Here is a 21,531-nt window from a genome sequence, read left to right on the forward strand (position 1 = left end):
TGTCTCTGAAAGCCTTTATTTAACAGGGAAACAGCAGAAAGATTTTTATTTAAAAAAACAAGAACAACAACATGATTTCGAAGGAAAAAATAAAGGAATTGGGCCAAGCATTTGTTTACCACCGTGTTACTTCACTTCCTCTCTTAGCACTCTATTGGGACTGTGGATGACCACCAAGCTGATATGCTAAGAGAGGCCTTTTGGATTCTGATTCTAACCCAGGTAGGTGGGACATATCTGATCCAGTGTGTGGGTGTGGAAGGACATCAGTTCAAATTCCACTTCCTTCTGCAGAGGAGGAAATACAGGGTGCCAGACAGCAGAGAACCCATGACACAGGTGTGGTTTTCTGATTGAAACTTACACTGTACATTAAATAGTTGCACATGTCTGAAGTCATGAAAGCCATTGTGCTGTGGTCTTTTATAAGAGGTGTTCACTAACTAAAACTAAAATGTGAATGTGTACATGTTGAAAATCAGGTTGCTTTGAATAACATCACACTTTAATCTGGGGCCAGTTTCAACGTCTTGACCTTTTTGACAAAATAATCCGATTTACGGTTGCGATAAACATTGTATCCAACTGGAGGTAATAAGATGGTGGTGACCAAGATAATAAAGCAAATAAAAATAGATGTGACTCCTTCATATTTGCATTGGATCTTCCATGGCAAAGACATTTATGAGTCAGGTTTGTCAGTGACATTTCCCTTTCCTGTTAGTGTTGGCAATCTATGACCGTCTCATAGGTGCTGAGATTTTTTCTGGGGTCTTTGTACGTATTGTTGTTACTGAGAGGAGAAGTTATTTTGGTGTAGACCTACATGTATAGGATAGACAAAACATCAGATCCACAAGGTTAAGTCACAGCACTGGAAAATCGGCTCAACATGTCAAAACCCAACAGTCAATCTGCCTTTTAAGAATACCGGGAAGCTTCTCAGAAGACAGTGACGCACACTTTCTGTACCGATAGGTAGTCCGACACACTGGTAAAGAAAAAGATTCAGAATTTAACTGAAGGGGCCGTCATTAAACAGGGATCCCGGCCTTTAGCATCACCTATCAGCCAGATTCAACACAACCCTGACGTTCTTCCTCCATTTGCACCATAACTTTCGTGACCCAAAGGACTAACATTATGGGAATGGGTCAAGGGAAAATAAATGACTTCAACAATTCCCAAGGTGCTAATGGCCCTATAAGGGCTGAACTAGCCGCTATTCCCTTTCGGTCAGTTAGAACTTAAGCGGCCTATGATGGTGATCGTGATACTTTTATAAGCAACAACAGTGCTTGATCTGTGAGAAAAGAAAAAAAAACTCCAATTAAAGACATTGAGAAATAAAAATGGGTAGTGCATGATTATGTTACATTACCCAGATGTGTGTTTATTGTCATGATGTTTTCTGAGCCACAGGACACCAAATAAAATGCAGATCAGCACTGATTGGTTGACTGCCCACATACCTGTATTATGGTTTTCGCCACAATTCAGTCCTTTCGGGAGTAAGTGGGTCATCGTAAGGGCTTTGTTTCTATACATATATTTTGGAGGTAAATATAAATGTTTGTGTACAGATTATCCCAAATACTGGTTTCAAGGAATCCATGCAATCATGGGACCTGCACAATCCTTTGTGCTGCCTGGACAAAAACGACCTGAAAACCTTTGCTTTGGGATACAGAAAGATTATAAAAAGATGAGATGAAATGGGATTATTCTTTTCTTTTCTCAAATGAAACTGACATTTGTGTTTTCAGGACAGTCAGTGAAAAAATCTCATGTAGCCGTCACAGCAGAATCTTTGTACAAATGTGCCAATATTGCGTATTAGTTTAATGTACTGTAAAACAATGCATCGTATCTTATATGCACATAGTAGACTACAAATATCACTCTGCAAGAAAGCCATGTTGAGTAACTCTCACGAGTTAAGTAAATGAAGAAGGTGATTTCTTAACCCAGTTCTTGCACGGCGTGGGTCTGAGGAAACAATGTAGCACAATGTTTCAGGAGGTGAAGCAATCACGATCTTCTGTTCACTCACTGATAAACTTCTTTAGCACTCCTTCTCCCTTTCTCTCCTTCTCTAAACCACCCAGCACAGACGAAACAAACCAGTAGAGAACTGTAGATTTAAATTTTTAATATGTGCTACATGGTAATTACAAAAAACCCAAACATCATAACATAACACGCAACGGCAAGTGGCCTCCAAAATATTCATATAAACTATATAAAGAGGAATAAATTCATATATATATAAGTTTATATACAAGCATTTTGTGATCAAAAAGCAAGAGCAGGATCACGCATGTGAGGCATTCTGGGTAAACGTCAGGGCACTCTTTACAAGATCATAATTTAATCTGAGATTGATGGCCGCATACATAGCAGTCTTGAACAATAGAAAATGACCCCCATATATATAAAAAAATGTTAACTGGAGGTAAACAACTCTGTTAAGTGCAGATCTAAAAGACAATATTGCTGGTCAGCGCTCAGTCGCATCTTAGATCTGTACAGCTGGACACCAAAATCAAGGCTAAATAGGAAAACCGGTGAGCACTCCCCTGAGACACAGGTTGAATCTACTGGCAACCAAAGTAAAATGTAAGTGAATGGATCAGAGCATGAACAAAGGTGTTGAGGAAATTTTATAGCAAATATAACAATACATGAGGCTTTTATCCACTTCTGTACACACACACACATAAAAAAATGGTTTCATGATGACGCAAAAAACACCAAATGAGGGCCAAAGTTCAGGAGTCAAATCAGGGGTTTCAAGGGTTTGGTTGGATTTCTACTTAGATTCATTTAAATGAAACAAATACAGCATATAGAGGCCAACTAGCATAACTTGTCCATGAAGGCTTGCATTTGAAAGCATCCACAGACAACGCATCGACAGGGCAGCTATGACCAGGCTCTGGAAAATTAAAGCTAGATGGGTATTAGTGGAATTTGTCTTTTACAACTGTTGAGCAAAGAGGCTTTAAGATGTGCTAGGCCTAGAAAGGCAAACAAGCAAAAGAAAAAAAAGCTGTTCACGACTGCGGAAAAAAGCATGACATTTGCTAAAACATATGGGGACATACTTCGATGATTGATTCCCTTCTACGTGGTTGACTTGTGCATCAAATTAAATCAGAATCTGCTACTTTAGCAAAAAAAAAGATTTCAAGGCGCATCACACAAATTTGAATAAGAGTGCGCAACATGTAGGCCTTTCTATTTAGAGCGTCAGCAGCCACGCTGTAAACTCAAAGTACGTCACACAAATACTTCCCTGCATGGACCCTTTCCCTGAGGGAGCTGCAGTGCTGGGCCGGGCAGCGGTGCAGCTGTGCGTGTGTGTGTGTCTGCATACAGCTGTGTGTCCGGTGTGGCGGGAGGACTGAGGAGTGAGTCGTAGTCGAAGCCCCTCAGAGGCTGCAGGGACAAAGTGAGGCCTCGTCGAGCTTTGGCGGCCCGGTCTGGTCTCTCTCTCAGCTCCAGAATCACCTGACAGTAAAAAAAAAAAAGTCACTTCCCTTGCAGGCACATTTGAAACAATCTGAGTCGTGTGTGAAGTTAATCAGAGAGCCTGGCCACAGCCAGGAGTTTATTTGTTACCTCCACAGGCTGACGCTGCAGGAGGTCGAGGTCAAATGTTGTCCCGTGGAAGAAGGTTTGGCGTTTGAAACGATCAAGGGTTCTCAGGCGGCGGGAGGGAGTCTTGCACAATAGCTGGACAGAAAAACACCTGCAGGTTATGGTCTGTTTTGGCTAATTAGAATGTATTCAATTACCCAAACTGCCAGGGCAATATGATTAGTGTCTGATTTACCTCAGTTATTAACAAGGACAGTGGGGGGCTGAGGCTGAGGGGCATTTCATAAGGAAAACTCCTCACTTTCCACAGCATACTGCAGTGGTCTGCTTCTGGAGGCACGGGGAACTGTGGGCACGCATGAGGAAAACTAAATCAGGGTGATTCATCTTCTGAACATTTGAAACACTTAGCAATAAATGATCACAGTCCTCTTTTTACAGCCAAATCTGAGCTCCGCGGTCACTGAAGGACTAACTGTGGGTAATTCCTACTTATCATGCAGTAGAAGTCGACATACTGGCAACAAGAGCTCACCTTTCCTGTAACCAATGAAAAAAGCAGAATTCCTAATGACCACCAATCAGCTGCATGGTTGTAGGGCCCACCGCTCAGCACTTCTGGGGCTGCCGAGCACACAGATCACAGTCTCAGCCATTCTTAAACCTTATATTTTTACATTAATATCTTAATTTCTTCACAGAATATACTAATGAAAATACTCAACAGGTTGGTGCATGAAAAACATTCCAGCATGTACAACTGTTGCACGGTCATCTACTGCTTTTCTCACCCATATACTGGATAGTTCCACAGATGGTGAAGGCTCTCCCTCCTCTCTCCAGGCGACGGGACAAACCAAAGTCAGCTAAGCGGAGGTGGCCTAGAAAAAAATCATTTTCTCTGCATCATTATGGCCAGGAGACACATTCTTCATACTAATACAGTTTAGACGGACAAAATAAAAAATATAGACATGGCAACGTTATTAAGCACTCTCAATATCAACAGATGTACAGTTTGCATTCTTAAATTACTGCTGAGCTCAGTCAGGATGCTCTCTGGAAGCTTCCATGGTTCTCCTGCATACCAGAGCTATGCTGCTCTCTGCTGGGGACAAGATTTCACTCACCGTTGTCTGTCAGAAGGATATTTTCCATCTAAAAAAAACGAGAAAAAACCCCCAGAAAATAACTGAATGAGAGTTCAATAATTGGATTCAAATAAATGCAACATGTAGTCAGTGACAGCATTTTCACAGCACTTTTTATTTTTTATTTAACCACATAAAATATTGCTTATGAAGTTATAAACAGCAATAAACTTTCTTTCTCTTTATTTTTTCTTCAGAAATTTGCTACAGTTGATTTGATTGTCTTACTTACACTTGTGTTACCTGAAATACTACATGTGCAGTACTGTGCGAAAGTTTTGAGCCACACCTTTTTCTTTTCAGACACTCCCTTTTCCCCCTTCCAAAAGAATGGTTTCTTGAAAGCCATCCTTCCACGGACACCTCACATCACATCAAGGTTCTTCTCTTTTGCTGTAGATAGTTTTCAAGGCCTGACTCTTCTTTAGTCTTAAACTTGGCCAGTTTCCTTTAAGGACTCACTGCACACTGAGCTAAAATATGCCACGTTTTTGGCTCAAAGCTCTTTCGGAATCACCTTGTTGGTGCAAAACTGCTGTTTTATATCCATCAAACTGTTATCTTTAGCATTTTGTGTAGATGCAGCTACATAAATGCATCTTTGCCACAGTCTGCTGGTAGCAGTGTCTAAAGACACAACCGAAAATTGGTTCTTTTTCTGTTATGTGTAAACCGAGCACTGGTACATCCAACGCCTAAGGTGCCTTTTCTATACTTAAATGACTTATAGATCATTATCAAGTGGCTTAATAAACAACTTCGACAACAAAAAACCACATTCTTCAGCAAGTGGTCAGGTACAAGGGTAGGACTGAAAGTCAATGGAAAAGCGGCCAATGTTTGAGGAAATAGTTGAAAGACCTACATTTAGCACTATCGCTTGAGATGACTTTCAAAGATTACAAGTAAATCTGACTCCTTGGAAGCAAAATATAAAAACACGAGGGACGGCTCAGAACTTCTGCACTGTGCTGTACATGTTGCTACCTTTGATGCCTTGGAATTCGGATTTATATTTGTGTTAATGTGACAATCTCTCGCAAACAACAGAAGTGAAGACGTGTGTGTGTGTGTTTCTTCCCTCTCTTACTTTCACATCTCTGTGGATGACCCCAAAATCATGCAGAAACCCTGCGGAAAAAAAACAGCACACATAAGAACAAGATCATTCAACCCCAACTGGGGAAAGAACAGGTTTCAAATTCAAGTCCCTCTTAGGGCTTAATTTAAAAAATCCTGGTACTCGTCTGTTGCTGTGGGAGATCCCCTTGAGAGTTAATTCTAATTAAACTCAGTTTACAGTAATTCACAGTGAAATGACAATGGAAACGGTCATGGTGACACTTGGATCTGGTTAAGAAGTTTTATATGATATGTACAACCCCATTTCCAGAAAGGCTGGGATTCTGTGCAAAAATTGAGAAAAAAAAAGTGAATAATGTGACTTACTATTAACTTAAACTCTATCAAACATTATATCAAATACTGAAAGAGAGACTGTGGTTTTTTTTTCTCTTTTTGCTCTTTTTATACCTGCTCATGCTACAGACCTGTTTCCACTCAGGTTTAGAGATCAAATTAACTGTCATTAATCAACCAGAGTCTCTACAACAAAATTTAAGAAGATGCGTCATCAAAGCAACTAAAAATGTAGAGAAAATTATTTGTCAAGTCAGTAAACAAGTTAGAATTCAACTTCCTTCTAATTTGTTTTGCTGCACCTGTCCTGAATTTGTTGAGATGAGTTGTCTCCAAATGAAAAGATGAGCAAATACAACAAAATCAATAAAATATGTAAATTTCAACATGCTGGCTTTAAACTTTTCTCAATAAAATCCAATGTTTAAATAATTCGCGAAATATTGCAATCTACTGGTATTTAAGCTCCTTAGTTTTATTAGTAGTACATCATGTTGCATACACACCGAGCGCACATCCCAACTCTGTGGCAAATAGTCGCACTGAGGCCTCAGAGAACTGACCGATCATCTGCCAATAGGTGTAAAGGTCTCCTGTGCTGCAGTAGTCACACACTGCGGGAGGAGAGAGGGTATCAGAAAAACAGCGCACTCTGTGATGCAGAGGACATGAGCGGGGTAGTGAGGGGCAGCAAGAGGTGGAGCAAACACTGCTGACGGAAAATTAGGAAAGAGAAGTGTTGTCCTGAGGTGAGGGGGAAATACATTTTTCTCTGTTGAATAACACTACACAAAGAGAAAGGCAAACGTTCAGCATCGCCGGGAGAATTTGTTTCTGTCGTCATGGCAAAAATGTGTTTCAGCTGCTGCAGAAAGTTTCAGTCTGGAGAGAGCTCACAAATATCAGGCTAAAGAGCAGCAGCGGGACCACATATTTCCACCTTAAACATCAGTCATTTTCATGTCCTCTGTATTTATGGCCTTAAAGACGTGATTCAGAGATGATTCACAGTTTGAACATGGAGCGCCATCGTTCAGTTTCCGATCTCTGAGCTAAAGTGCTCTCTGGTATCAGGGGGTGGGGAAGCAAACAAAGTGGGTCACACTTTCTGAGTCAGTGCCTAATTTGGAAAAAAAAAAAGGGTAAAAGCTCTGGAGTGAAGGGACAAAAGACAAAGCATTGTGCAATGCAGGGGAATCGTTAGACTTGTAGGGGTTTGGTAAAGTCTGCATTTCTAGGTAATGCTCAAGCACACACATCCAGAATTCAAAGGCTTGATAGCGCTTTGTCTTTTGGTTAATAGGTTTGCCAGTTTCGGGTCGGGGATTGTGGGCAGAGTCTGGACAAAGCTACCAGTGGTGAAGTGACAAAAGGTGGAGTAAAAGGGGTTTTGGATTGTGGATCTGGGTTGGAGTGGGTCACTGGTAGCTGACTGACTCACTAATGTAGAGGTGGCGCTGTGTCTGCCAGCAGTCCTGGAGGTCATGGACAAATGGGTGGCGAACATGACGCTGTGGGTAAAAGTCAAAGGTTGTAAACCTGGAAAAGCTTAATTCTGACTATCGATCAAACAGATGGCTGGACTTTCTTTACTCCCTCATTACAGTCAGTTTTTTGAGAGATAACTTCACAGAGAAGTTTAGAAACTACGAAGTTAGACGTGACAAACATCATTTTTTGAAGAAAGGGTGAACAAAAATACTTGACATGTACCAGTATATTTCAGCCTGAATACTTTCAGGTTAATAAATAAGAGCTATATAGCAGCTCATCATCCATATACAAAAATAAAATATTTTCACCCTAACCCTCTTTCTCCTTTTTCCTTAAAAGCTTGAGTTAAATCTTTTGATGTTGTGAAATTATGTGTGGTTTAGTATGGATTTCCTAACAATGCAAACACAGTGCATTTGGAGGCAGTACCCACCTGCACAATAACTTCTTCTTTCGACTGCTCCAAGACCCCAAGTCTGAGAATCTCTGCTTTAGGTATGACCTGTTAGCAGACACAAATACTGCGGTGGAATGGCCAAACAGGACTGGACAGGAATGACTTTCACATGAACAAAAACATACAATAGTACACAGTGCGTGTTTCCTGCAACAATCTAATTGGTGCTTGTTAAAAGTTCCCAAGATGATAATTAAAAAAGGTAATACAGCAAGGAAGGTTTGTGAAGGCATGTAAGCCTACTTCAGTAGGACCCCAAAATAAAATGATGAACTGGCAAACGAGGATATTGTGGGCTCTTTTTTACTGAATAAAACATTCTGCATTTCTAATACTTTCAATATGTACAATGCAAAACTGATTGTCAAACTATACATGTATGACAGAAGACTCACTTTAACAGCGTATGTTTTTTGTTTGGCTCCGTCCTTTACTTTCAGGATGGGCCCAAACGAACCTTTGGCGATGTAACCCAGAACCTAGTGAGGCAAATAATGACAGACAAAGACTTGAAGACAAAGAAAAAAACAAAACAAAACTGACATGGTTTTGGTGTCTGTGTTGGAACTGAGGCCCACCTGAAAGTGCTCGTGCCCAGGCACAGGTCTGGGGGGGAATTCGGGCAGGAACATGGAAACAAATCCCGGAAGGCTCCACTCTGCTCTCAGCTTGCCTGGGCCGACTCCCGCCAACCTCAGGACATGCTCTGGGACCTCGGGGGCTTTGCCCTGGAGCATTCGATGCTGGCCCAGACGCAGTGCAGGGGGCGCCAGGCGACAGAGGCCCGCTGGGATAGACAGGCCCACGCTGGAGAGGAAGCCGCGCCATCCAGATGAGATGTGCTCATTCTCCTGCCCTTCAGAGGGTCTCTGTAGTGGTTCAGGGGTGTCGGACACAAAAGGAGCCTTTTATGACGCAGCTTTGTAGATCAGTTGTAATAAACTAATTTGAGTTTTGTTATTGATGGTTGTGGATCATGTCTCCAAGCAGAGTTGATCAGAGAATAAAACTTTTTTGATACACCACATCTGCAAATACACAGATGCACTAAAGATGGCGGCATTCCACTTTGTGAATGCTGGGTCTTTGTCAAGATTTACTGCAGCGCTGAATTAAACTTAGCATTCTTTAGATCAAAGGTACTATCAGAGCCTCCATTGTTGACTTTACAAAAACAATACTACTACAAGGCAGATGCTTCTAAACCTTCTCCAGGCTTTATTCTGTGAAAATATGTTGATCTCAGATTCATCTTTCCAGAGTGCCTTTTCAGAACTGGCCCATCTGGTTTATCAAAATCTTATCTGGCCTTGCTATTCTTGAGGTCTCCGAGTTCTTAGCACTCTGTGAGCCCTTTTGAAATCTTCACTTTATAATAGATGTGGTTAGAGATATATTGTTCTTTACTGCAAGAAAGATCCTGTAGCTATCCATTGCCATTGTTTTCCATGGTTGACTTTTTATGCTGCAGAGCTCACCAGTAGCCCCCCCCCCCCTGTTTTAAAGGCCTGTTTTATTTACTGTCAACCCCATCTCATGCTGTAGTTTGAGAGTAGGCTATAGACTTCCTAATGCACCTGGAAACCTTGGCATCCACTCCAGACCTTTAAGGTGTCCATGAAAAACTTTTTAGTCAATGGCCTGGTTAAATTAAATCCCCCGAGGAAAGGGTTAAACAAATCGTCCTAACTCCTAAATCCTTACACCATGAGAACATCCTGAATGTAAAGCTCAAGCTTTCATTCTAAACCCATATATGACTTTAATGGGTTTAGGTAAACTGCTGCATACATCCTACGAATATTCCATGACCAAACTTTACATACAGTAATGATATCCATATGATACCTCCCATCTATGCGCCCACTTCCATGAAAAACTCTGTCACTTTATGCTCAGACGGAAACTTCCGCCCTACATCACAATTTTACTTCCTACCCAAAGGTCTGAACCCTCCTGAGCTTTCTAATTTGTGATTCAACAACAGTTAAAACCTATATTTGACATCCAGTCTGCAATCACACAACCCTTCTCCCTCTGGGCTTCGCGCTGCACGACAGATCTGAGGCTCTGTGATGCAAGATGGATGTAATCAGCCATGCAGGATGCCATTATCATCTGAGCCGAACGAGAGAACCCATCCGTGGTTCCTCAGCTGTGTAACAAATGCCATCAATAGACACCTTCCCCCAACGCTTAACTGGGAGTTGGGAGTCCTTTTAATATGTTTATGTTCTCATTCAAAAAGTCGACACCGGAAGCGTGATATTTAATTGCCTTCAAAGTAAAAGCGTTCATATCATCCTTTGGAAAACCATTGTGGGGGACAACAAAGTCTTATAGTTATAAGAAATGTTTTAAATTATTACGCACGCGGTTATATTAGATTTAATTTAATGTACTACCAAATAAAACCTCCATCAAACGGTACTGTCATCCTATGTCGTAACCAGTCGTTCACCCTGGACATCAAATCATCGCTATGGAAACAGGGAACCCCCCCCTGCGTGCGTCACCTTAGCAACAAGGAATTTCTTTAAACTCACCTTCCTGTTTTTACTCCCGTCGGCCCCCATTTCGATCGTGACGGGACATCAGCACCGTAACCTCAGTGCGACGTCTGCTCCTCATTCAGACTCTCACATTCCCGCGGGGACCACCATAGCCCCACATCCAGTCTTACACGCGCCGCAAACTTTAAAATGAGAGGCTCGACGCAGCAGAACAACAGTAACCAGCGGCTGATCTGAATGTCCGATGCAAAACGTGATAGATATGGCGACATAAAAACCAAGTTAATCCCGAGTATGGGCAACGTCAGCGAAAATCCGCCCACATCTTTACCGTCCAATGACACGCCAACTCGGTGGAGTTCAGCTCCCCCTGCTGCTTCGTGCAGTCATACATGCAGGCATCAACTCTACGTAAATCACATCATCAAATGCATGGAGCCATGTGTAGTTTGCAGAAAAGGAACACAAATCAGTAACACCATGAATATATCCTGAGAGCCTGCTGATGCATCTTTAAAAAACAAAATCTCTGCTCCATAAATGAACCAAAACATGCATCATTTCTGCTCCCCCAACACACCAAAGATAAAGTCATGCATGTTTATAAAAAAGCCTTGGGAAATTTTCTGCATTTCTGTGTCACAATGACACCAACCCTGTTTGTTCCCCATTCACAGACCGACAGAAAACTCAGATCAGGTCAACGACTAACCAACATTAGAGATAATTCAAGACAAAGAAATGGCCGAGGAAGAAATGAAGGCAAACCACAAGCTGTGACAGCGCAAGTGGCTTTTATTTGGGACTGAGAACATAAAAAGCAAACAGCCATCTGTACTTTTTACTTTCACATGTTACTTTGTTGACTAACGCATCGTCGTTTCTACATAATAAACCAACGAGATGAACTTTAAATAAACAAGTACAAAAAGTTTGTGGATCCGTGTGGGAGCGTTCAGGGTTTAATGAGCGTTGGGTGGGACGGCATCAGGTTCAGTCGTCATCGTCAAAGTCGTTCTTGCCCTGGGGAGGTGGTTTGGGCCCCCCTGCTGGTCTGGCCATGATGATCTGAAATGAGAGAAAAGTTAAAAAACAAACAAACAAAGTCTGGCCTTTCTGACTAAAGAAAGAGATTCATGCAGCTGTTGGAATGTTTGGAGGAAGGACGGAAACGTATCTGCTTTGACGATAAAAATCACACGTTAGAAAACCTGCACTGCAAACATAAAGCAGTTACCAAATGTGGTTAAGACTCTTGTGAGCTTAAGCGAAAAAGTGTTTTTCCAATCCTTGCATATATGACAAGGAAGGCCACTTACAGCAGTTAAATATTCACGAGTGCACACGGTTGTGTTCCTGCTAAAAATAAACTGGTGCTGAAAGCCAAAACGCATGCAGCACAACTTGGGAGCGCTTAAATAATAGAGCTGAAATAAACTGGCCTGCAAAAGATAAAAAACTAACCCTCATCCAATTACAGATGATGCGGGGACTGAACCACAAGGGTTGTTCGTGATGCTACAAATGAATCACATTTATCAATAAAAAGACTCAATAGCATTTTTAATAACACTGGGAGAAAAAAAACGAATGGAAAAGAGTTTCAGATCAACTTCTGGCCCCCCAACTGATTATAAAAAGGGGAGAACTGCTTAAATCAGCTTCAAGTACAAACGCTTTTACACATTTTTGATTTTTCTCCTAAAAAAATAAATAAATAAGTAACTTGGTCATTAACAGACAACTTAAAGGAATGATCACATTTCCGTCATATTCTGAAGGGAAAAGGTCCCAAAGCAGTAGATTACATGAAAATCTATTCCATTCAGCTGAACTGTTGTTTGTGGACAAACAAATCCCTCAATATCAACTCCTTGTGTGCCGACATCATTCATTTGTGTCCGAATGTTCCAATTTTATTAGCCACAGGCTGCATAAAACACACTGTGCTCCTCTCCTTCTTGTACTTTCCCTGTGACCTTAAAGGGATAGTTCGGGATATTTGACATGGATCTGTATGGCATCACCATAACCAGTGTCGTGCATTCAAACTGACTTACCCCCGACAGTGTCCTGTGAGCCGAGTTTTTGTCCAGTGTTGGTCAAGGCGAAAGTAGTCCGGCTTGTTTGCTGGGGTCAAGAAATCAGCGCGTTTTTCTTCCCAAAACAGTACGTGTGCTAAAGAGTGATTTATTTCATCACAAAAACCGAAGCCGGCAAAAGTCACTCCTCGTTATCACTTGGGCCCTATACTGTCTCATTGTGTATCAGTGCGCACGTCATTCTGACCGCGAGCTGTGCGCACGAGTCTTTCTGTTCTTTGGCAGTGCTCAACACTTACTCTGCAGACAACTGGCCATCGGGTCCAGCTGGTCTGGGACGCCTCTTCCAGTTGATCTTGGGAACATGGAAAAAAGTTCTCAGACGCCTGCATTCAGGAGTGCAGGGAAGTCACCGTTATTTGTGATGCAGGCAGCAGCTGTCCCGCGGCCGCCGACATCCTCATCTATGGAAAGGTTTTGTATCTGGGGCATAACTAAATCCCACTCGTGGCAGCAGTAACATTCCACCTCTGTCTGCATTACTTCGCACTTCAAACAAGTGCACCAGGATTTGTCGGCCACCCTGGGTATCGCAGCTCCAGCAGTGGCTCCAGCTTCTGTTTCCATCACTTCTCTGTCCACCCTCTCTCTTTCTGCCCGATCTAAGTCCATTTGGCGAACTTCCTCCTCAGTATAAACGGGTTCATAAAGATACCCCCTTGGCTCTGAACGGAAGTCAATATGTTCCTCGTCGCTCTCGTTGTCAGACATCTTCCCGAGCAGTAAACAAAGTGAACTCGTGCGCACAGCTCGCGGTCAGAATGACGTGCGCACTGATACACAATGAGACAGTATAGGGCCCAAGTGATAACGAGGAGTGACTTTTGCCGGCTTCGGTTTTTGTGATGAAATAAATCACTCTTTAGCACACGTACTGTTTTGGGAAGAAAAACGCGCTAATTTCTTGACCCCAGCAAACAAGCCGGACTACTTTCGCCTTGACCAACACTGGACAAAAACTCGGCTCACAGGACACTGTCGGGGGTAAGTCAGTTTGAATGCACGACACTGGTTATGGTGATGCCATACAGATCCATGTCAAATATCCCGAACTATCCCTTTAACCTCACGGTTAACCCGGGGCCGTCTGTCGCAGGAGGCTCAGAATGCCTGATTCTTTAAAAACAAACAAACAAAACAAACAAACAAAAAAAAACCCTAATCGACAGCTCAAAGTGCAGAGCAAAGTGAGAGGGCGAGTCGATGGGCACTGCAGTTTTAAACGTTCTCGCCCTGGTTGTTATGAATGGGAGACAGGCTGGTGTTAAATCTCCCGTCTTACAGTATCGCAACACGAACGCACAGATTCTCGCTCTCTTCTGGTGTTTCATAAGCACGATGGGAAAAAAAAACAAAACACAACACCCCCAGGACATATTTTGAAGTTGGCCTGATAACGCTGCATCGTTAGGGGTGGGAAAAAAAAAAATCGATTCATGTACATATCGCGATTTTTTATGGGATGAATTTAAAAATCGATTTTTCTCCCCAGAATCGATTATATTACGTCATATCCGTGTCCGGAAAAACTTCATCAATTCAGTACATTAAGTTATATTAAAACTAGCCCACATTTGTGCTGTGTGGACATTTGAATTCATTTTGTAACTGTTAACTTGAAAAAAAAATGCTGTACATGTTAAGTACCTCTTTTTGTCTCAGTTGAAATAAATGTCAGCTGCTGGACTGACTGGCAGACTGATGTGTATCGTTTATGGGAACGACATTCATTCTAGAAGTGTATGATTCAACTTGTTTGTTTTTAAGGAGGAAGAAAATTGCAATTACTGATTATATCGAATCGCAAAACTTGTAGAATCGCAATTATCAAGAATCGTGATACATATCGAATCGTGACCAAAGCATATCGTCCCACTCCTACTGCATCCGTCCCAAAAAAAAAATCTTCAGATTAAATGACTCGAGATAAAAGCTGCGAGATAACCCCGGTCAAATGTTATTTACAAATTCAATGACATTAAATGCAACACTGTGGAATCCTGCGGGGTAAACAACCATCGAGTGCATGCAGCATGCGAACACACCATACTCTGTTTAGTGCTATCTCACGCAGTGACACACACCTTGTGCTGTTAGACAAAAATGTCAAAGTGGTCGGACCACAGATTCTCTGCACTGAATTCAGAGTTAGTAGTGACAGGCCAAACATTTCACAGCTTCAGTGTCCTGTGAACGAGTGAGTTCATCGGCAGTTAAAAGCCCACACACGATGCGAGACCTACTGACGAAGCGCGTTTGTGAGTGTGCGCCCTCTAATGCTGGTCAAAATGATCAGGCTCGTCGTCCCAACCATCCTTGTCCCAATGGCCCCTCTGCTTGGGAGCCTTGGGTCCCCCTGCAGGCTTAGCCATGATGATCTGGATTGTACACGCATACACATACAGACTAAAATCAACCACGTGGACACGCTGCCACCCCACCTACTGCTTCTGACTGCGGAGGGGACATTCGGTCGGAAAACATTTAAACACACCTCAAAACAATGAGCAGAACATAAATAATTAGGATAAATAATTTGAGCCCACCGCTTTGAAAATACAAATATTGCCCGTGTCAGTGACTTATAAAGATAATTCCTTTGTGGCATTGTTATTAGCAACAGACACGCCATCTGTTGTGCCTCCAGGGTCTCTGCAGGTTTCAACAAGTCAAATTTAAGACTTTTTTAAGACCATAATTAATACAATTTAAGACCCATTTCACATCCATACTGGCAAAAAGGAGGCTCGGAATTATTTGCAAAACAAAAGTCTTTTCCACACTTAAACGTTTTCGCCATCTCAGGATCAGGGAATATGTTCTGGAACAGCTCATAAATGTTCCAGTACATGACTGGTGCTTCGCTACCGTGTGAAGAGTCCAGAGCACCTCCGCTTTTAGTGTGGGCGTAGACCCAAATGCTGTCCGGAGGTCAGCTGGAGTTGTAGCAGACCGGGTCGCGCTGGGCCTCGATGTTCCAGATCCTGATGTGGAATAATACTGATGGAAAGCGTTTGCTGCTGGCATTTTAAGACCGCTTTGTGCTTTTTTCGATTTGGCGTGGGACTCCAACGCCTTGATGCCCAATGTGCCAAGTTTCACTTTTCTTGCACAAGGTGCAGTGTGCTGCATAAATATTTCCATCAACCAGCTTCAACCATGAGGTAAGTTGTTCGTTCTGAAGCCAGAAATTGTCAAATATGCATTTACCCATCTTAAACAAAGCGTTAACTGATTAGCCGCTCCTCAGTCACGGCGCTGCTAGCAACCACGAACAGCATACTATAGAGCAGGTTGTGCTCGATAAACTCTGACCGGGCTGCACAGGAACTTTGGTTCCGTTATAGCGTCCTCAAAAATCGAAAAATTTAAAAGCGAGACTGAAGTTTATACATTTGTTTTGAATAAAAGTCACCTCAATACATTTTTAAGACCTTTCAAAATCGTATTTAAAACATTTTTATGAGATTTCAAGAGAATTTTAGACATTTTAAGGCCTTAAATTCAAATGATTGGATTTGAGATTTTTTAAGACCCCATGGATACCCTGGCCTCCTGTGTCATGAGTGTTTCTGTGCGCACCTGATCCACCCTCAGCACTGTGATGGCAGCATTGGTGGCCATTTTGATGCCCCAGTGTTTGACCAGGTATGGCTCCACAATACCGGCTTCGAGCATGTCCTTCACAGCAGGCCCGTCTCCCTACAGAAAAACATGACACTCATAGAGTCAGTCTCCAGAACAACACAATGAACGTAAGGTCTTCTGGTGTGGGGGGGGGGGGGGGGGGGGGGGGGGTCACAGAGGTAGTTCTGAATGATTATTCTTCAGCTACTGTGAAAAATATGTGTGCTTTGCTTAATAAACACCGCCTCAGTCAAAAAATTTTAAGCCTTGCAATCCTGCTTGGATTTCAAACTCTAATACAATTTGAGGCTAATTTAGTGGTTATTACAAACCACTTGAGAATGTGAGTGAGTGATAAAAAGTCCTGTTACTGAACATTTCCAGGCGACAGAAAATACGATGTCATTAATTCGACCATACACGCACACCCACGTACCTCAATGTCAAAGCCTACGTTTTTCTTCCCCTCGTGATGCGCAGAATACAGTTTGGAGATGAGCTCGCTTCCCTTCACGCCGGAGTTCTCAGCCAGAGCGCGCGGCAATCTCTCGAAGGCATCGGCAAACTTCTTAATGGCATACTGGTCCAGGCCAGGGCAGGTCTGCAGAGACGGGAGAGATCAGTGCTTCTGCATTTTATCAGTTTGCCACGCAGCGCAGAGCAGAACAACACTCAGAGCTACACGCATACCTCTCCGTATGAGGTGATCTGTTTGGCCAGCTCAATCTCAGTGGCTCCTGCTCCAGGTACCAGTCGTTTGTCCTAAAGAAGGCGAGCAACACAGAAACAGACCAATCAGGGTTTTCATCAACACAAGAAAAACAATTATAAAACCTATTGCGTTTCATAAGACTGACTTACCCTGACCAGAACCTTGAAAGTGTTGACTCCATCATCTACAGCTCTCTCAATATCATCCATCAGGTTGTCAGTGGAGCCTCTGATCACCACCGTAGAGATGGCGCCGTCTTCTTTCTCTGTTTAAAAACACACCCGACACTTTGTCACATTTCACACGCGCACACACGGAGCAAAAGATCGGCTGTGGAAGAAAACGGAGCAACGAGAGATTCACCGTGTTTGAAGACCACCACCTGGGTGTCTCCCACCTCGTTCAAGTACACGCTGTCGCAGCGACCCATCTCCTCTGGAGTTGGAGCCGTCTAAGAGGGCAGAATATCACACACAGCATTAAACACTGTTTTTAATCATAGCTCAAACACCTGATCTGAGGAGGCAGGGCTACGCTCACCATCCTGGGAAGCGCCACAGCTCCCACAGTCCTGCATAACCGCCGAAGGTCCCATTTGGAGTTAAGCCTGAGGGGGAAGGAAGGATTTAGGGCTTAAAAGCTAGTTAATAACAACAACAACAGGTATACAGCCAAAAAACACCACCACATCGAAAAATATACTTTTAGAAATTGTATGCATTTTATTCCCCTTTAAGTACTGGAAAAAAAAGTTTTACATGACAGCGTCATTGGGACAGAAAGTTCTTCTGTGGGTCTCACCTGACCACCATCAGCTTGTACTTGTTAGCATAGTGCAGCGCCATGTCGGCCACTTTCCCCCCAGTTACCACGACGTTGGCACCAGACTCCTGGATGGCCTTCACCTGGGCCTCCATCATGTCGTCCTCGCCTTGGCTGAAGTTCATGAGTTCCTTTGCATTATTTATCAACACTGTGCCCTGTGGAACAGACACGACTCTTGTCAAGTCAGTAGTCTCTTGCTGACAAATAATTTCCTGTACACGCGATGACGGCGAACATCATTCCCAGCTAAACGAGCTCACGCCGCTCAGCTGCTTCCAAAGCACGACAGAACAAGGAACTACCTTGGTCTCTGTCACCGTGCAGTCAAAGGGGCAGGAGAACACTGCGATCTTGGCGTCTTTGATGGATGTGACGTCTCCCTCGGCCTCCTTCTTGAAAACCATGCCATGAAGCATCGAAGAGGCCGTCACTCCACAACCCTAAAAACAACACGGACGACTTCAGAGGCGAACAACAGACACAGACACAACCAAAATACAGTCAATGGGCAGCGGTGCCTACCAAAATCTTGCATACTCTGACGCTATCAACGTTGAAATTGCCGGACTCCGAGAAGATGGATACTATAACAAGAAGGCACAGAACAGGAGCGTGAGGAATAAAAGCAGAGTTAAAACTTCAATCAAGATAGGGAGCTTCGATTGGCTGAGAGCTGTCGTCTGGATTGCTGACTCACCACAGGCCTGTGCGATGAGGTTGGCGATGAAATCTTCATTGCCGTACTGTTTACTCATGACCGCCGGGCGGATGAGAGCTGTGGCCTCGTTCACATCGTGGAGGTTTTTGGCTGAGGAGCACACGCAGTCTGGCAGGATTTCCAGAGTCTTCTTACACGCCTTCTCGTAGCCTTCGATCACCTGTGGCAAAGAGGAGAGCAATTAGATTTAGAGTCACTAATTACGTGACGTGTATAGAGGACATTTGGAAGTCTTCTGTTTGAGTCCTGGCATCAAATGCAACCCCTAGAAGAGGCAATTTCTTTCTTTCTTTTTTTTTTAAAACAAAAAAACAGGCATTTTCTACATGAATTGTTTTTAATGTATCTACAAGCAGATGCAAATATGGTTCCATCAATAAATCTATACTCCGACTCTGCTGCTGTCACTCTTATCACAAGATGTGATACTGTTGGATAATGCACTCAGCACAGACTTAGCAACATTCAACAACTACATCTGTTCACCTCTGACACGGACAAGCCCATCCGGAGCAGCTCTTCGGCCAGCTCCAGCAGAGCACCAGCAAACACCAGGACAAAGTTGGTGCCGTCTCCGACTTCCTGCTCCTGCATGTGGGACGCCATCACGATCATTTTGGCGGCTGGATGCTGCACCTGCGAAACAAATGGCATCGAAGGAAACGATTTAACTCGCGTGTCTGCGGAGAATCCAACCAGTCTCGGCAGACTACAGACGGCCAATTCCTCACCTCAAGTTCTCTGAGAATTGTTGCGGCGTCATTGGTGACGAACAGCTTCTCCAAGTGGTTGATGACCATTTTGTTCATACCTGTGGAGCAACAGTCCCACAGTTTTTGACGCATTGTTTTCTTGCCTTTTAGTTCAATTTAAGAAGTCAAAGTGTGAACAAAGATGTAATACGATCATAAATGTTTCTGTTGGAGGGATGCTTTTACCATTGGGTCCGTAGGCAGTGCGAGTGGTCTGAGAAAGCTCTTTACATGCTCTGATGTTGCGAAAAACGGCCTCTTCGAGTCCCGAGTAGTGCTGAAATGGATAGTTAAATAATTATTCTACAACTGTGAATTTTAAAGGACTGTGCAAGTGCATCTTAATGACAGCCTTATCCCTTATTATCTACCTATTTAACATAAACGTAACCATCTATAAAAAGGGCTGGAAATGGGAGCCGTGATGGACAACATGTTAAGCAAAAGATTTACAAAGGCAGAAACAAACACCGTGTAAACACCATGTGTCTAAACATGTAAGACGAACCAGAACAGGAAGCATCAGTCAGAGACATCTGAGGCGGTTTTCGGGTCCTCAGTGCTGCAATTAGCTAAACGCTAACTGGGTGTGACTACAGCTTGACAGCTTCTAACCACTATAGCAACAACGCATTCTGTAGACGTATGTTATGGCATGTAGAAGTGTTGTGGAGGGGACGGTTATGATCTAAAAAAGCAGTAAATCGGTAAAACTATGCGGCCAGCAGTTTCCAGCGGCCTGGCTGCCTTCTAGAACTTTCGCACATGACTGTGAATTAACATGCTAGCTTAGTGGCTAACAGGAGCTAGCACGCTAGTTTACAACTACTCACTCAAAGCTACCTTATCAACCCCGTAAGCTGATTTAACCTCACCTTCGCGCCATCCTTTAACATTTGGGCAAAGCCCGGAGCCTTAGGAACGTGAAGAGCCATTTTCCGATGTTTGTGCAGCCCCTGTATGCTGGAGAATATAGCCGTAGCGTGGGTTCAGCTCTGGGTACAAAGCCGGAGAGACAGAGGTGGAGCAACTTCAACGAGGCGTGAGCTAGAGACGGGAAACAACAAGGGACAAACCGCGCCGGTCTCGTTCAAACCTGCTGCGACCATGACGCGCCACAAGAGGGCAGTATTGTCTTTATGTATAAAGACTTATAATGATCCACATAGCTGTAAAGGAAAATTATTATTTTCCCAACAACTTGAAATGTGAATACTACTATTTAAAAATATTCTATTACAACCGAACATCTTACATACAGGAAAGAATAAGCAAAGATTTGGGTCTTTTTTCTTTCTGTACCAACTCACCGAACCACCCAGTCTAAGAGATTTAAATAGATAAAGTAAAAAAAAAAAAGGATTATTCAATAATCTACAGTTTTTAGTTACTTAGTGAACTATATATTTATTTCTGTGCTTGACCAAGTTAAATTCAGTACCTTTGTCAATAGTTCTTGCCTATTGCCAACGTCACTGAATTGGGCTCCAATTTAGAAGTGGATATCCACTGAACCCCTCATTTAAAATTAAAGCAAAGCAGTAGCTGTTACTGCAATAATTAATAACCTTAGTTCTCTCATCCAGCATAAAAATGGCTGCCACAGACCCTATTGACTTGTCTTTAAAGATTGTATACGGAAGAGTTTGACCATTAGTTGAAGATGTAGCCTACTTATGCATATATTTTCAATGAGTCCATCATTTAAGAGCCACCACTAACATGCTGTGATTAGTTTTAGGCCATTTGAACAGCATCTATTTCTGTTTGACAGCTTTACTCAACAGACTCTTTCTGAAATCTTGCGCATCAGCTCTGCAGGAAATTGTGCTTCAGCTATGCTGAGATGTTATCAACATTTTAGATGTAACGCAGTCGGATACATCATAACTACGATTATGTCTTTCAGAATTCTCACCGTGATGGCAGCATCTGTAAAAGTAGAGTTTATGACAGAAGCATTTTGTGTATTAGATTGCAGTGGATCGGACTGGAGCATTTAGCAAGGTGTCCTTTTGGATGCTCAATCCCTTCATCATTCTTTATCCAAAATGTTAGCTTGCATAAACTTGGAAAGCAAGGAGGGACGGGGGTGGGTGTGTGGTGCAAGTTTCACTGCTTCACAGATCTGCTGCAAGTCAAGTCGGAATATAAATGA

The 21,531-nt window shown here is 42.9% G+C and overlaps 2 protein-coding genes across 3 annotated transcripts; both read right to left on the bottom strand.

The window, feature by feature from the left end:
- Positions 1-2,165: 2,165 nt before the first annotated feature.
- Positions 2,166-10,938, bottom strand: rskrb (ribosomal protein S6 kinase related b). Its single transcript, XM_075487552.1, has 13 exons — positions 10,671-10,938; positions 8,703-8,993; positions 8,520-8,603; positions 8,101-8,169; positions 7,615-7,684; positions 6,680-6,787; positions 5,845-5,885; positions 4,734-4,761; positions 4,395-4,484; positions 4,139-4,227; positions 3,839-3,949; positions 3,625-3,738; positions 2,166-3,513 (listed from the first exon to the last, which is right to left on the bottom strand). The coding sequence occupies exons 1-13, from the start codon at positions 10,698-10,700 to the stop codon at positions 3,283-3,285; spliced, it is 1,356 nt and encodes a 451-aa protein (XP_075343667.1). The 5' UTR covers positions 10,701-10,938; the 3' UTR covers positions 2,166-3,282.
- A 476-nt stretch (positions 10,939-11,414) lies between these two features.
- cct8 (chaperonin containing TCP1, subunit 8 (theta)) lies at positions 11,415-20,405 on the bottom strand. Of its 2 annotated transcripts, XM_075487553.1 has the most exons (16): positions 20,249-20,405; positions 19,560-19,650; positions 19,353-19,432; positions 19,108-19,257; positions 18,601-18,781; positions 18,426-18,487; positions 18,206-18,343; positions 17,880-18,058; positions 17,619-17,685; positions 17,442-17,529; positions 17,228-17,343; positions 17,057-17,128; positions 16,803-16,967; positions 16,322-16,441; positions 14,983-15,117; positions 11,614-11,705 (listed from the first exon to the last, which is right to left on the bottom strand). In XM_075487553.1, the coding sequence occupies exons 1-15, from the start codon at positions 20,306-20,308 to the stop codon at positions 15,013-15,015; spliced, it is 1,674 nt and encodes a 557-aa protein (XP_075343668.1). In that variant the 5' UTR covers positions 20,309-20,405; the 3' UTR covers positions 11,614-11,705; positions 14,983-15,012. The 2 variants fall into 2 exon arrangements, with proteins under 2 accessions (XP_075343669.1, XP_075343668.1); XM_075487554.1 differs by lacking the exon at positions 14,983-15,117 and having other exon boundaries at positions 11,415-11,705; positions 20,249-20,404.
- Positions 20,406-21,531: the final 1,126 nt, after the last annotated feature.

This window comes from Odontesthes bonariensis, chromosome 16, assembly GCF_027942865.1.
Source record: "Odontesthes bonariensis isolate fOdoBon6 chromosome 16, fOdoBon6.hap1, whole genome shotgun sequence".
Lineage (NCBI taxonomy): Eukaryota > Metazoa > Chordata > Actinopteri > Atheriniformes > Atherinopsidae > Odontesthes > Odontesthes bonariensis.

What these genes read in the sequence shown, in the direction of transcription:
- rskrb (XM_075487552.1), bottom strand. Translation starts at nt 10,700, where the DNA reads ATGGGGGCCGACGGGAGTAAAAACAGGAAG. An exon ending in CTGGGCACGAGCACTTTCAG is followed by an intron (nt 8,604 to 8,702) that starts GTGGGCCTCAGT and finishes TTGCCTCACTAG; the next exon opens with GTTCTGGGTTACATCGCCAA. An exon ending in TATCCTTCTGACAGACAACG is followed by an intron (nt 4,485 to 4,733) that starts GTGAGTGAAATC and finishes ATTTTTTTCTAG; the next exon opens with GCCACCTCCGCTTAGCTGAC.
- cct8 (XM_075487553.1), bottom strand. Translation starts at nt 20,308, where the DNA reads ATGGCTCTTCACGTTCCTAAGGCTCCGGGCTTTGCCCAAATGTTAAAG. An exon ending in AGATCACCTCATACGGAGAG is followed by an intron (nt 16,968 to 17,056) that starts GTATGCGTGTAG and finishes CCGTCTCTGCAG; the next exon opens with ACCTGCCCTGGCCTGGACCA. An exon ending in ACGTAGGCTTTGACATTGAG is followed by an intron (nt 16,442 to 16,802) that starts GTACGTGGGTGT and finishes GTTTTTCTGTAG; the next exon opens with GGAGACGGGCCTGCTGTGAA.